Source organism: Leptosomus discolor, chromosome Z, assembly GCF_034619465.1.
Source record: "Leptosomus discolor isolate bLepDis1 chromosome Z, bLepDis1.hap2, whole genome shotgun sequence".
NCBI classification, from domain to species: domain Eukaryota; kingdom Metazoa; phylum Chordata; class Aves; order Leptosomiformes; family Leptosomidae; genus Leptosomus; species Leptosomus discolor.
In genome coordinates this window covers 55,496,769-55,512,583 of record NC_141419.1, presented here as the reverse complement: position 1 = coordinate 55,512,583, position 15,815 = coordinate 55,496,769, and the positions used below count along the sequence as shown (strand labels likewise).

Genomic DNA, 15,815 nt, shown 5'->3' with positions numbered 1-15,815 from the left:
GTTTGCTTTTCAGTGTGTGCAAATATTATGTACACATACAAAGCTTATATGCACAAAGCATTAATTTTCAGTTTTTCCAAATAAAATATAATTAGCTCCTAGCTATCCTAGCTAGTCAGTGGTATCCTGGTTAGTCAATAACAGAGTATTCTAATAAACAGCAGTGAGTAATATGTGCTTATTTTATGGACATAAACAACAGCATGTAAGCATCAAAGCTAAAACTTGCCTTTAAATAAATTTGTGTCATGATGCACTTCTGAAATAATTTCTGAGGAGGAAAAATCCGTTAGTGATAAAATTACTGTAGGGACTCTATTTCAGCTAATGTTGGAAATGTTGTTTCTACGTTTGTGCTAGTAATGTGGTAATGGCTGTAAGATTCTTATCTTTTGGGAAATCTACAACTGCCTGTTTAGTCTGAGCAGAGCATTTAGCCAGTTGCATATATTCAATGAGGGCCACAGAAAGGACACGATTTCTTGAATATAACCACGGAGTGCAAATACTGTGCCCTAAATAACCCACCAGTTACTGTAAATGTCAGTAGAGGGAGTTTTTATGACTTTGATTTAAAGCCTATAGCAAAACCAGCTGTTAACACTTCTTAAATGCTTGTCATTGTGAAGAAGGGAGTGTCATTTCATCACACTTTTGTCTTTTGATTAAAGGAGGGAAACAGTCTTTCAAGCACTTACCAACAGGTGCAGAAACACAGAATTAGATTGTTGGACTCTTTACTCTGCTCCTTTTTTGTGTTTCTACTGAATTTGGTAGTTCTTGGAAAGTTCTTCTAGGAAAAAGCTGATGCCTTCCTTGGAAACACATCATCAGAGACTAAATTTCAGGGTAGTTGAGGAGCCCTCCAAGTGTGAGATTAGCATGAAGAGAAAGAGTGTGCATTCATATGTCTATGCATAAATTATTTTGGTTGTCACAAACGGGACAGAATTAATAAAAATGGGTGAAACAGTGGTGAACAGAACAAACTAACATCTTGCCAACCCAATCATCTTTTGTAAATCAAGACAGCTTCCGAGTAGTTGCCATTTGCTGCAAAAGGCGACTTGTTCTGCCCTATAATACATAGGTTTTTGAAGGATGGGGGAGGCTATGCAATGAAATAAAAATTGGTTTGCATTGCTTCAAGGAATATATTTCAGCTATAGCCTTGAGGGTTTTTGCAAGGGCAAGAATATGTGTATGCAAATGGTCCTTCAGAAGTGAAGTCAAGTTGCTTGGTTGCCAGTATGCATGTTGAGCTGCAGGCCAACTTACAATTTCAAGATTGCAGAAAGTTATTGATGTGTTCAGATTGGCAGAGAATACACTAGGGAGTCCAGTTGATGGTGACAGGCAGACATATTTCCCTATGATCATGTATTTTGAGGAAAGCACAGTTCTGGAAAGGAAGTTTTCACAGCAGCACTTGTTCCTGGGAAATAAGTAGGTGCTGACACTAGTCTTAGGTGTATTATCTTTTGCATTAGTGCTAGACATGTTGTTTCCACTTACTGTTTTTCTCCTAATACAGTAAGTACTCTTAAAAAGAAATACTTTGAATGGGAAATGATGACAGAGGGCAGAAAGATGGAATAAGCTGGATTTGGTTTGTTAGTGATACAACATGGGGAATCATGTTTTCGCTGAAGCAAGATAAGTATTTTCTCAACAAAGGCGGACATATTGGAGCATATGGAGGCTGACTTTGCTGTAGAATTTAATGGTGTGTTTTTCTGCTTTTGTGGAGTGTATACGTAGTTCTATTTTTAGCATTATCACCTTCAGTGTAATTTTGTTTTTTTCATCCCTTTTTAGGTTGCTGAAGCCTATGGCCTAGTGTTTCAAGACTAACATTTCTCTAAATTATCTTAGTTTTTCTGAAGTGTAATTTTTCAGAGTAGACACCTGCATTACAGCAGAAACCATATTAAACAACTTCTTGAGAAAAAGGTGTGGAAAGGTGAAAGGAGATAATGAAACTTTGAAAATGCCATATGCTTCACTTCTTCCATGTAAAATAAAAAAGAGATTAAAATAAAATCTGCGCTTCTTTCCTTGCTTTTGCTTAATCAAGCTACTTTGTGCACTTGAAGTCCTTCATGCAGAGGCTGAAATGTGTCTAGCCCTTCAGATGAAGGTTAGATAAAGGTTTTTTTTATTTTATCAGAAAAGATCATTTGCATTTTCACTCTTTTACTCTTCCATTTGTCTTTCCTTCTTCCCCATTTACAGCTTCTGCGATCCCAGATAATGGAAGGAGATCCTGTTTAAAGCTTAAGGTCTTTGTGCGACCAGCAAGTAAGTTCCTCAGATTAAGCTTTCAAGGGTGGCTTTGTAGTGCATGCTTTACTGTGTGGTCTAGTAAAGAGCAGTAAATATTTTTTTTTTAAACCGTTAAATCTTGTGTATCTGTTCTGTACAGCAACATCTGTGTTATGATTTTCATTGTATTTTCTTATCATTTTTCATAAAGCTTTATTTTAATTCCATGGCAGTTGCTAACTTGTTGTTTCTTAAACTGTTGTACAAATGGAAGTCTATACTGGCATTTGGACAAGTGCCACAGACTTTAAAGTATAAGTATGCTCAATTGTATATAGTAAATAGAGAGAAAAAAGAGATTAAAAAAAGGAAGTGGGGAGTTTAAGGGTGTCTCACTAACATATTTGGCTGTTATCTCTATTTTTGTTATAGACAGCTGTATGAAAACTATAGGTGTTCATGATCGTGTTTTCGATGTTAACGACAAAGTAGAAAATTCATTAGAACCAGCAGGTTAGTATGCTTAGAGAACCTCTCTTAACAAATGCGTGTATCCCTCTGGTACTTCAGTACATTTTTTCTTCTCTCTGCATGCTTTGCATGGTACAACTGCTCTGCTTTTGCATATTTCTAGCAGTGGCAATATCACTTATGGTATATCTCCTGTACACTTGTTTAATGCAGTGGAGTAAAAATGCTGGTTTATTTGATTTTTGGGTGTCATGGTTTAATAAAATATGGTGTGTGCCAGTGTAAAACCTTCACCAGTATCCTGAAGTCACTGGCCATCCAAGCCGAACACCCAGCATGTTGGCAAAGCATTCTATTTACTAACTGGGCCCAAAGGTTTAGACATAGTCAATGGGCACACATTTATTGTGTGGTTTCAAAAGACTTTCAGAAAAACAGAGCCACTGCTTTTTTAATGCTGGTGCATGACACAGGCATGCAACTGACAGTGTTTAAGTAAGAAATGAATCCTTTAAAATGATATACGTTTGTATGTATATTTGGTTAAGCAAAGTATAATTTTACATAGGTGCATGCACAGGCACACACTGTGATATGTACGCATTCCTATCCTATCCTGTTTTTATTGAAGCAGACTTAAGTTTTGGGGGCATTTCTGTCTTTTTTTTTACAAAAGACTGCATTAAGAATAAGAATAATGCTTGGTATGATAAAGCCCCTCATCTACCCAGGGCAAAGTTACATTAATCTCCACCATCAATCAAGCTGATGTGTCTCTGCGTGGAAAATGCATGGCTCAGGTTTATGACACATAGAAGCATGTTTAATTCTAGGGGTGTGAGTAATCCCACCAACTTCAATGGGATGTCTGATGACATTAAAATTAGGTGGATATGTGGAAAAGTATTTGCAATAGTAGTATTACCTGTTTGTTTTATGTGTACCTACACACTGCTCACGCATTGTATTCAAGCCTCAGAAATTATACCAGAAAAAAATTACACATGTACCATTTAGTACATACCCTGAAGAACAGATTGCCAAGATCTTTTTTTTTCTCTTATGCTCTTTGAAAGAGACTTCCCCTTTGATATGAAGGAACATGCTTTTTTTTTTCTTTTTGTTATGTGCAGTTCCTTTAACTAAAAGTCCTTATTTATACAGAAGTATAAATAAGGCTTTCACAAGTTATCCAGTTTGAATGATTTACCTATGGATACACAATAGATTTTATTATTTTTCTTTAACGGGATTTTTTGAAGTCTCCTAAAAAATTTGGTTTTGCAAATCTAAATGAAAGGAGAATGCATTTACATTAGATACATTTGTACATTTATTAACAGCATTCTTCTATAGAAGGACTAGGATGATCCTTCCCTATCTCTAGGTAACCTGTGAATCTAGAAACTCAAAGCACATTTTTGCGTTTTGATTTGGTGAACATGGGCTAATTGTGTGCTCTAATACACGAGTGCAGAAATCTTGGGACTGCATTGACAGAAAACGCAGGTGACTTCTTGAAAGGAACCCCTTGAGGTTATGTTAAAATTAATTCTTTTGTGAAGAATGGCTTTATAAAAATGGCATCATAGAAGATCTCCATATTTTTCGTTTAACATAAGTAATCTTTTTAGCTTAGGGCTTTTTTTGTTGAGGTTTTTTTTAGAAGTAGCCAGTGTTCCAGTCATGACAGTATCTGATAGTCGAAGAGAATGAGGATTTATTACTGCTCTACGCTAGTTCTGCCCTGTTGTGTTTTAGTGCTGACTCATGGATGTAATTAGGACAAAACTGTTGACATTCAGTGTTGCAAATTCAGACTTATTTGCAATTCTATTGATGATGCAAGAGGTAGAAGGTAATGCACATCATTCTCCTCTGTAGTTTTAGTCCATCAGCCGTGAGTAAATGTTTCCAAATTGGAAAGAGCTGATTCTCAATATATGAAAGGGCGTAGAGCTTACAGTCAGAACAGGGATTATTTTTTCCCCCTGACTTCTTAGAGTATGATTTAATTGGGAAGTTGCACTTGTGAAGTACTGCATTCTCATGGCAGCGTCACCAATGTTCAGGCGTGTAACTCAGGAGTGAAATGTGAAACAGCTTTTGGTACTGACAGCCATTGGAACTGGCACTTTTCAGTAGCCAGCACTCACTGAAATTTTTAGATTCCTTTGGAATAATTCTGGATGAAAAATATTAGGGCCTTGTTCAGGGATGAAGTGTCTGTGAGTCTCCCTGCTGTATGTGGTGAGGACATGTGATCAAAATCATTCTAGACAGTCTTTTCCGCTGACATCAGTGGGACTTTGATCTGATGGTGTCCCTTTCTTAGAAATGTGAACGTGTTTACAGCTGATCAGTGATTGCCTTTCATATTTTTGTCTTGAGCAGCACTGAAGCCCTGACGCTCTTGTAGTGTCAATTAGTGGTGGAAAAAAATGTGATAAATTCCTAATCCAGTTTACTGTGCATCTTGCTGTAACTGAACTGGGACTGACGATCCTATTAACCTATATTATACTAAGTGCTCTGCCTGCTTTTGTGCTAGGTGTCAAGGGTATGAAGGGGAGGGAGCTTGTTTCTAGCTCAAACTAAGTAATGTGACGGGCTCCATGCCAAAGCAGCATGGTGATCCCAGTGTCCTGACTCCCTCTTCCCTTAGTGCCTTTAATTGGAATTGCACAGCTCTCACTGAGTGTAATCCTGACAGTGCAATTTGTTGTGATGGGAGCTGCAAGACAGATGCATCACAGATATGTCGACATCTCTCATAAAATGGGGAAGCTTATTACACTAACTAGTGAGATACTATTAATTTTCCTAGAAACATAGGCACTCTAAAATAACTTATGAATACATTTTGAAGCCACTTCACACTTCCTAAAAAGGTTTAGCTTGTTTCATTCATGTAGTACTAAGAAAGTTCAAACCCAGAGCTGACATTTTATGGCAAGCCTCAGACAGATTACTTTTTAAATAGCCAAATTAGATAGCTGTGGGTATGGAGGTCTTCACAGAGAAAAATACCACACCTATAACAACACTGAAGTTGAATTTGATTTTACCTGCCTTTTTTTTATGTTACAAGCTGTGGCTTTAAGGCTGATCTTTAGTTTACAAAAACTAAACAGAGCTTTATTCAGTATCATAAACTTAGATTTGCTACTGTGTTTTCTTCTGCCACTAATGTATAAGTATGTTTTCCCAGCTCAGCTGGTTCTTTTTTCATTAGTTTTAGCAGCATATATGTAAATCTGTATTTTGTATATCACAAAAGGTAGTCTGTTACCTATGAGGCTTTCCAGATTGAGTATATATTCTATAAAATTGGAGATTGTCATGTGTTAGCCTTTAAAATTCTGTTTCAAGAAAGGGAGACTGGTCTTATATCCCTTGTGCATCCCCAGATGCAGTATACTTCAGTGGAAATTTGTGTGGAAAGTGGAATATATGCTTGGGTTTATAGGCTGTCATTTCATATTCAGAAGACAAATCTGTAACTCAGTAAAGGGATTAACTGCAAAATTAATTCTGAGCATGTGCAACTGTTCTTCAAGCCCTTTTGAAAATCAGGTGTTTTTATTTAGCTTCCTCCCTATTGACATTGCTATCTAATGAGCCATCCAAAGCTAGAGCTACAGTGTTTTATTAGAAGAGGAATCTTTCATTCCTCAATCTGCTGAAATCAGACTAACTTTCTGCTCTTCTTGTCTTCAGTGGGAGTTTTGCCAGTAAAAAATGCAGGACTTGGCCCCGAGTTGGTTACATAATGAGGTATTACACGCTTGTGAAAGTCAATGACAGCACAAGGTTCATTGCCCTATTTCATAAAGACACTGAAATCTACTTACAGTTGTTGGCTCAGTGAGAGTTTATTAAGGATGCAAAATCTCATTGGAATGTATGCTTTCTGTTTGAACAGATGATACCGTACATGAGTCAGCCGAGCCATCCCGTGGTGAGAATGCGGCACAGACACCAAGGATACCCAGCCGGCTTTTGGCAACTCTATTGTTCCTCCTGGCAATGCTTTTGATATTATAGCACAGTATGCTCCGGCAACCTGTCGCAGAAAATACCAGGGTCTTGGAACATCAAAGATCCACCTAACTGGTCATCCCAGGAAAGGGACTTCATTGTTTTTGCAGATGTCAAATTGTTATTTTTCCCTTTTCCCTTTTCTTCTCCCTTTTAGCCTGAACTCAGCAAAAATTTGAAGGGGATAACTAGCTTCAGCACCCATCCCTACCTACCCTGTGACTTTCTTAACCCCTCCATATAAATAAAAGGACTCCAAATGAAAATGCCAAACTATAATAGTGACACTAGTGATTCTTATTTTCCTCTGCATTCTCCTTTAAGAAGTCACCTCTGTTAGCTCACTGTGTCATCTGTACGTGGACAGGGAAGAATAGTGGCAGATGCAGTTAGTGAAGGATAAGGAAAGTGAGTGAAAGCCTGAGAGAGTTCTTCTCTCTGATACAATATTTATGCCTTCTCATTCAGCACTGTAAGGTGATCATGCAAGGCATCATGTCACCATGTCAGGACTGGAGGGGAAATATTAAGAATAGATATAATATAACACCATTTCCTCCAGGAGTTTCTAAATGAACAGGCTTCTGAAAGGAAAAGACAATGTTTCTTGTAAGACTGGATTGAAACATCTTTGACAGTACAGTTTGTGCTCATGAGTAGAAACACTGTCTTTCGTGAGAGGAAGAAGTTAGTACACAGCAGGCAAGGTCAGGTTTAGGAAACTTTACTGGGGGTGTGAGTGCCTCTGTTATTTCGTTTTAAGGGGATAATGCACACCGGATTATTTTATTTTAAAACAAATCACCGTGGTGCTACAATTTTTTTCTTGAAATGCAGAGGCACTTTTGAGAATAAAGTGACCTTCCCCAGCACTGACTTAGTAGCTGATAGCCTTGGGTGCTGCTCTGGGTGTTAATATATGCTAAGAGAGGACATCAGTGGCCAGAGGAAACATGTTTGGGACACGGGATCTCCAGTGTGCTCTTGATTTGTCTCTCCTGCAAGTTCCTCAATCATGGGAATAAACCACATGTAGAAGAAGCAAGGACAGTCTAGGAGCATTGTTTGGTGGGGGGAAAGAAAAGAAGTGTGGAATACGAATTCAAGTGTTGATTTTTTTATCTTTTCCCCTTCCAGCACAGTTTGAAGAGTAGAGGAAATGTGTTTATCAGCCAGAGATAAACTAGATGGGCTCCCAAAGACTTAACAAAATATTTTTTTAAAAATCCACTAGAATAGAAAATACATTATTTAGATATACTTTATGCTGAGAGTGAGTATATATGCTTGTCCTATTTAAACATGTGAGAGAAGCGTAACCCTTGATGCAATTAGGAAATGGCACTGTCTTGTTTGATGGAATTAGGAGTGACCCTGTTTAAGGAATCTGAGCGTTGGCTGATTTAGAACTTTAAAAAGTCATTTGCCAGGATGTGCAAGCCTTGGGGTATTTTTTTGCTGGGCTGCCATGAAATTCAGGCTGCTAAGTATAATCGGGGAAATACCAGACCAAGACTGAAACAGAGATTTTCTAAGAAAAACTGTGATAATTATGTTAAATGAGAAACAAAACATGGAGGCGTTCAAACAAAATAAGAGTTTTCTACATTAATTCTGAAGGAAAAGTCTGCTGTAACAAAACTGAGTGATACCATCAATGGACAGCACTTTGTAGGCTTTTTTTTTTAACAAAGAAAAGCTTTCCAAAAGTTGAAGCAGCCCACTATTCAAAAAAAGGAGAAGGAAGAAATAAATTTAACATGTCAAGGGAAGTTTATGCATGCTAAACTATGATCTGGGCTTGCCTGATATCATACAATGTGGTCATTAATACAGAGCTTTTGCTTACAGGAGGAATGTAGGAAATTTCCTCTAGTGTGAAGTGCACACAAAAAAGACACGCAGTCTAAACAGTGAGGAAAGACATCATCTTATTGCAGGCTATCTGGTATTTTCTATCTTTAATGCGTATGTGCTTGGTACACACAGTAGTACTTCCTGTAGCTAGGAATTTAAAAGCTTTGGATGAGGTGAGCTTAATCAAAATGTACCTTATCAAACAGATTATTAACCAGAGTACAGACAATATTGCATGACAGGTAGCATATTAAAATAATTCATAGCCATTGCAGGCAGTCATATCAGTAGCACCAATTTAGTGTAGAAATGGTGACTTCATTTTTCATTCTTTGTCTCTGAATGATGTCGGAGTTCAAGGCATACGTTTATCCACAGCAAAGGATTTTCACTAGTGTTACTCCTGGTGAAATTCAGCCCTTCATTTTGTCACAGAGCCGTTCTGGGTAGATGAGGAGTGATGCTGCTGCAAGAAAAGTCCCTGTGCTGCCTGGCGTCAGTTTGATATTTGATGGCATCAGGCAATCCCAGTCATACCAAGTACATAAATGCTGAAGGGCTTTGTATTGCCTCACAAATCATTGGGTGCTTTAAATGTAGATGTTCATATAAGTTAAGGAGATTTCTGCTTCCTTCTCATTTACCTGCCCCAGCTCAAGTCTGAGGGACTGATTCTCTCCCAGCCTACATGGCTTACTTACCCCCATGACCTGCACTCCTGGCTGCCGAGGGCATTGCAATGTGAAGCAGGGAAAATAGGGACCAGTCAGTTTAGTGGATACTGTGTATCCTTTAATAGACAAGGTAACATTTCGTGTTAGTTTAGAATATTGTTTTGTACTGTACTTACTTGGATGGCGAAGGAAAGACAAGTAAAACTTAAAGCTATGTTCTTTAAATTCTGTATTATTAGCAACCTCTGTTGTATATAGTGTTTGATAATAAAGTATTAATTTGATTCTTATGTCTTTTGTAAGTGAGAACAATAGACTTTCAGGATATTAAAATCATGCGTTGATTACAAGACAGAGCTTTGAAGCATCAAGTGTGATCATGGCTGAGAACTGAGAGACAAGTGGCCATGACACTGCAGCATACAGGACTCATCTTTGAAAATCGTTCATCTATTGCAAGACTTCACAATGTCAAGACCTGGAACAACATGACTTTTGATGATCAGTGTTTTGTCCTCAGTGTTTAAAGGTCTGATGTTGGAGCCCTGTGGTTTCTGTGTTAGTTTTTGTTCTTTTGTATCATGTTTGTTTCTAAAAAGGCTTTGGGGATATAACAACTCTTTTGTTACTTTGTTTGGTTCTTTCTTTTTTCCTTTTGTTTGGTTTTGTTTTGTTTTGTTTTCCTTCTGGTTTTGTTTCCATGAATAGTTTTTTTTTATAGAAAGGATCTTGCCAGTGTCATGTACAATATATGTATGTACTTGTTTCCAAAAGAACTAGAAACAAATTTGGGAGTTACTGAGAGTAGATTAGTAGATTGTTTCCTTTCCTATATAATTGTGGAAGGAAAATGATTGTCTTTGTACCTGTTGATTCACACCCCTAGCCCTCAAAACTGAACTTTATTCATCGCCCTGTGAGAGCAATGGTTCAGTCACTTTCAGAGGCTTAGAGTATTAACTCTTCCCCTCCTTTCATTACACTTGGATTTTGTAATCACTAGTTTTAATGTACAACCATCCATGCTTCTCTTCCCTCTTCCTGCCCTTCCTCCTCTCCCACCCTCCTCCTCTTTTTAATTTGGAGCTGTGAATGGGCAGATCTGTTTCTGGTCTGGCATCACGGAGTTTTTCCCATGCATTCACCCTCGAGCTGCTCGGATGTGAGACAAATCTCCCTACAATAGGCTTGCTGCCATTGTCTGTACAGTTAAATAGATGCTGGCATGTTGGAGGTTACCCATGAGTCTGCGAAATCTGCTTTCCATGCTTACTCTTGACACCCCATTGAAGACACTCATTGTGTATGCATCTGGGTATGAAAGTCCAGCTCAGTGTGGTCCTGTGCTTGTACTGCCCTGCTTTGCAGTTTCTTTGCACTTATTCATTGAGTGCTGTTTTTGAAATGCTTACATTATATGAACTTAAAAGAAAATGTTAAAAAAAACCCAAACCCACCCAAAATCTCTGCCCCGTAAGATCTGTATTTGTATATACACGTGTCCGTACAATTATACTTAAATAAAATTAAAGATTTTCATCATTTTAATTGATTCTCTTAGGCTACATTTTTGTTCAATGCATTACTTCTTTATTTTGGGGGCTATTTGTACCTACCTTACATATTTGTAAGCAAATAGAAGGCAAAGAGGAGTGTGAGTGGGAAAGTGTGAAGAATGCAGTAGGCACAACAACTGACTTTCTAGAGCTGTAACTACCAACACCTAGGCTGATCTAAAGCCTGGCTGCTCTGGTCTTCACCATTTTTTATGTGTTCATAGCCCTTCCAAATACTTAGGAGAGTAAGGAACTATGTCAGCCAAGTCTTGGAGTATTACATGGTTTCCATCATCACTTTTGCCCTGCTCTGGGCCTTCTGAGCAGTCTTCCTTACTCGCCTGGGTAACAGGTGATTGTATGGTGTAACTCTTGCTTCTTGAGCAATAGAGCCAGCCCCTTAACAACCATCCCAGAAGTGTGCAAACAGGACAGTTGCACACAGTGCCCCTCTACCCAGGATGCCCCTTTACATAGAGATGAGGTTGGAAGTGGCTTTGAAATCCCCACCATGTTTTTCTTTATAAAAGGGAGGAAAAGGGCTGAGAGCAGTGGGAGCCTCATGGTCAGGAGAATTGGAGCAAGGGTGCCTCCTGAAGGGAAGAGGAAGAATGGGGAAGAAAGTGACTGGCTGGCTGTTTCTCCTCTTTCCTTCCACCACTACCCACAGAGGCCTCTAAAAATGCACGGGACTGTATTGGGTTGACTTGTATTTGGGTCTGAAATGGTTGTCTTTGGCAGTGCACACTCACTAATCATATGGCAGGTTTAACCAGAGAATTTAGGTCATAGAAGGTGGGGGGCACTTACCAAAACCTGTAATACATACAGTGTGCATTCAGCTGTAATTACACCATGTTAGCATTAAACTCACTGAAAGCTTTTTATTACATTTAATTAGTTGACAGGGCAGCAAGTACTAACTATAACTTACTCTAACCTTCTTTACAAATGAGAAGTGACAGCTTGGTGAGAGGAGAAGTGTGTGTGAGTATTTGATACAAAGAATTGATGCACCAGACTTTTTTCCTCTGGAGCTGTGATGTTACAACCAGGGCAGGGTTGTAAGTGACACATGTTCAATATGTCTTAACATAATAGGCATGCCCAGAAAATATCCTGCAGTCTGACACACTTAATAGCCTTTGCTCAGAAGACACTCTGCTTTTGCTGAGAGTGGTATTTGATTTCATTTTTCTGCATTAGTGTGTACAATGGGCCTTTGTGCTCCCTCATCTTCCCTTCTGCAGAATAATTCTGCTCACAGAGTACCTCTGGGGGCATTCTTAGGAACATTCAGGCATGCATCATACCACTATGATATGATTGTGTACCAAAGTGGTTTTATTAATTCAAAAGAAAGCTTTGATTTATATAGGTTAGAGATTTGGTAACAAACTAGGATGTTTAACTTTTTTACACGCTTCAACAGCACAGGTTTGAAAAGTGCCTCCTTCCTTATAACTCTTACTTTTGTTAGCATTTGCCCTTACTAGGAAGTTTAGTTTAAAACATGATTTCACTTTTTATTATCATACAGGTGTATGACTAAGAGCCCAGATCAAGACTCAGTCTTCATTGTAAAGGCTGCAATACAGACAGCTCTTGTATGAGACGGCTATTTATGTTTGTTTGCTTTCAGCACCATTTTGATTTGCTGCTATGAATAAAAGCAAGCTGAAATATCACCAATTTAAAATTTTTGTTAAAGTTTTCTCCTAGACCACATAGAAGCTTTCAAAATAGAGTATTTATTAGATGCAAAAATATCCTATAAAGAAAATGAAAAATGGAAGTGATATTGCAAAAAATGTTGAAGAGCTAAGCTTGTTGGTTCCCTCACCCCAGGTAAATCTGTTAGCTGACTGTCTGTCATATTTAATTCAGAAGAATTCAAAGCACAAGATAACTCTTGCAGCCACCAGTGCATCTTGAAACTCTCATTTTTCGTATGATGGTTCTTCAAGCAAGTTCTCATGCCAGTTGGTTACACAAGGAAGAATATAAATACAAGAAATTGCAGGGCGGCAAACTAGATGTCTGCTTTAAGTGAAAGAAGAATAATTTTCTGTTTTGCCTGGAGTTTTATGAAAACATACACTGCATTCAAGATCAAGAGTATAGAGTGATTCCTAGATGCTTGTCCACCTTCTAATGTATCTCTGAAGGAAGGAAGGTACCTCTTTCTGTTTATAAAGTTTTAAGTGCATTCTTACACACAGCTATCTTTCAGTTCTTATGCATGCTCTATCTAAGTGCTATTTTGTGGGACACACTTGCCCACTTAGCGGTATGTATTTAGTATGTAGTACTAATATTAATATTTAAACACATTTAATTATCCACAGACAAAACTGCTGTTGGCAAAACTGACGTTTTTGTCTGGATAGTATTTGTAAAAGGAAAGGTCAAGTAAATCAATACGATACTGTAGGTATAAGCATCCCTCTGTTCCTTCTACTGCTAAGAATCAATTGTGCCTTTTGTTCTCATATACTGTAACTGCCAGTATCTTAACTAAAGGTTCAACTCATCACTGACCACCTAGTCCAAGAAGTTTAGAAGGCTTTTATTTTTTCTCTCCTCACTCTCATTTAACCTATTGAAAAACAGAGGAATAAGAAGTCTAGAAACTGAATGCAACAAAATCAAAGCATCTTTAGGCCTAAAGTTGCAACCCTGATGTGATACTGAAGTTCTGATCCTTTTCTACTTGGGTATTGTGAATAAATGGAGTGCTACATACTGTAAATAGCAAGCTGTGGTCCTGTTGCAACTGTCCTTCCCTGAGGAGGGTCAGAAGAATCAGGCCCTTGACTGGGTGTGAATGCTTCAGTGGAAACTTAGCATGCTGTGCATTACTTAGCACTGCATGTATCCTAATGCTTCTGTTTGCTACAATAGTGATGCAGAAGGGGTGGGGAAGAAAGAGAGTTCATTCAGTCACAGACGACTAAGCAGCAGCACAAAGTATATAGCATACTTTGAGCCAAGGAAATGGCCACTGGTGTAAACTGTCCATGGGTAAAAGCCCTGATTACTTGTTGAAATTCATAAAAATATTAAATAAAAAACTACAAGGTGCAAGATTCTCTAGAAGTGGTTCTCTTGTTAAGTACTATGCTCATGTAAGTTAGGGAAAGATTTATCATTCAGTCAGGCCAACATTGATCAGTTTTGAAAACCCGCTAGCATTTAAAAACGTACGCCTTACTTTGCCATTCTAAAACAGGAAAAACATTAAATCTCATTCTGCAAGACTCCTCAAGGCTGTATCTGGAGCTGTTGCATGTGGAGCTGGCAGCTCAGGACTTGAAGAATCAGGCCCTTGTGAGAGGTCTTCCTCCATTGCTGACCACTCTGTGTAGCAAATACTCTAATTGTGGGTTTTAAACTTGGTGTTGGGAGTAACTTGTTGTTGTTTTATCTTTGCCATCAAAAAGTTCCTGAAGCTGAATCAGGAGTGCAGGGTGCAGATGAACTGATTTTCAAGGGGCAGGATACAGCTACATTTCGATAGGACAACTGCAAAGAGAAGGATGGCTGCTCTGCTTTAAAAAGGATTGAACAAGAGTGCAAATCATCCACAAAGTTAATGGTTAGACATTAAATGTGAAGCGAAGCCAGATGAACCCGTGCAGCAATGCCTATCACACTTTGTACATTAGTTTTACAGTATCCTGATACTTACATTAAAAAAGGCCTTGTGTTTCCCTTGACACAGAAGCCAAAACAAGTGTGTATATCATCCTTGCTAGTGAATACATACCCCTTTTGTTGTTGTTTATTTAATTAGTTATTCTGCATTTATTTGCAGGTAGAAAGAAAGGAAGAAAAACCTGTGCACACTTACTGTGCTTTGGTCTCATTAGCCAGATTTCCTCAACACACTTGTACTCCAGAGAAGTTTTGCCAAGTGGCTAAATGGGATGCAGACGGTATGAATATTTATGCTGTTTTAATGATGGGCTTTTTACATCCATGAATAATAAAGGTTTTAACAAGAACTGGCAGAAAACAGTGAAGTAGTTAATATAGCAACCTCCTGTGAGGGGACTCCATTGAGAGCAGCAGGCAGTGCATGCCTCCCTCCTCTTCCTCTTCCTCTAACACCAAAATTAGTCTCATAGGACATGTAGATTTACCAGATAGCTTTGCCGAAAGTAAGTGTTTTATCTATGCTTTGTGCTACAGCCACCTCTTACATGCTTGTTTGAGGAAGCGCAGAGTTTTTGACTGAAAAAGGACCTTCAACTTTTGAACACTATGTTTATTTCAGATACTCTCCAGCAGTGTTTGCATTTAATCTGAAGCTGCCACTTTGTTCAGGAGCAACTAACAAGCGTTTAGAAGATAGGGAGGTTTGGGGGCTGTGAGTCAAAGCAGCGTGGTTTCTATGAGCTGAGGCAGGAAAGGGCAATCCCCGTTCCTCCCTGTTCCAGCTGAACGATGCTGAATGGAGATTACTTTAAGATCTTAGCTTTGGTGAGATGCAGGGAAGCTGCAAGGTCCTGAAAACGACAGCCCTCTCTCTTTGTACTTGTCTATAGCCGCAACTACTAAAAGCCTGATCCCTTTAGTGTCAAAGTGAGATGCTGTAAGGTCATGATAATGGCACACTTGGAGGGAACACTGAGCATTTTACCCTCAGATGACTTCTAGAGCAAGGGTTTATTACACGTTTACTATACCTAGGTGTGCTGGACCTGTGGGAGCAGGTGTCAGGCAATGCACATGTAGATAAGCAATGTCAAACAAGCAAACAAAGAAACACTCACTTAAAAGACCTGAGTGCTCACCCTTTCTCTCTCAGCCAGTACTTCCCTGTGCTGTTCTGTTGTCAGACTGCTTTGCTGCTATCCCTGCTGCCATTCTCCCCCAAGAAGTGCTCAATTCAGGAGTTGGTTTGAATCCTGGGTAACTACTCTCCATTCTATATTTTTTCCTCTTG

The 15,815-nt window shown here is 38.7% G+C and overlaps 1 protein-coding gene across 2 annotated transcripts in view; it reads left to right on the top strand.

Moving 5' to 3' along the window:
• EFNA5 (ephrin A5) overlaps window positions 1–6,783 on the top strand; it is a 222,570-nt gene extending 215,787 nt beyond the window's left edge. Inside the window, exons 3-5 of one of the 2 annotated variants that reach the window (XM_086479695.1) lie at window positions 2,236–2,301; window positions 2,698–2,778; window positions 6,662–6,783. In XM_086479695.1, coding sequence (XP_086335821.1) covers window positions 2,236–2,301; window positions 2,698–2,778; window positions 6,662–6,783 — 269 coding nt within the window. The remainder of the gene's footprint in view (window positions 1–2,235; window positions 2,302–2,697; window positions 2,779–6,661) is intronic. The other variant, XM_086479696.1, reaches the window with a different exon arrangement.
• The last annotated feature ends 9,032 nt before the right edge of the window (window positions 6,784–15,815 follow it).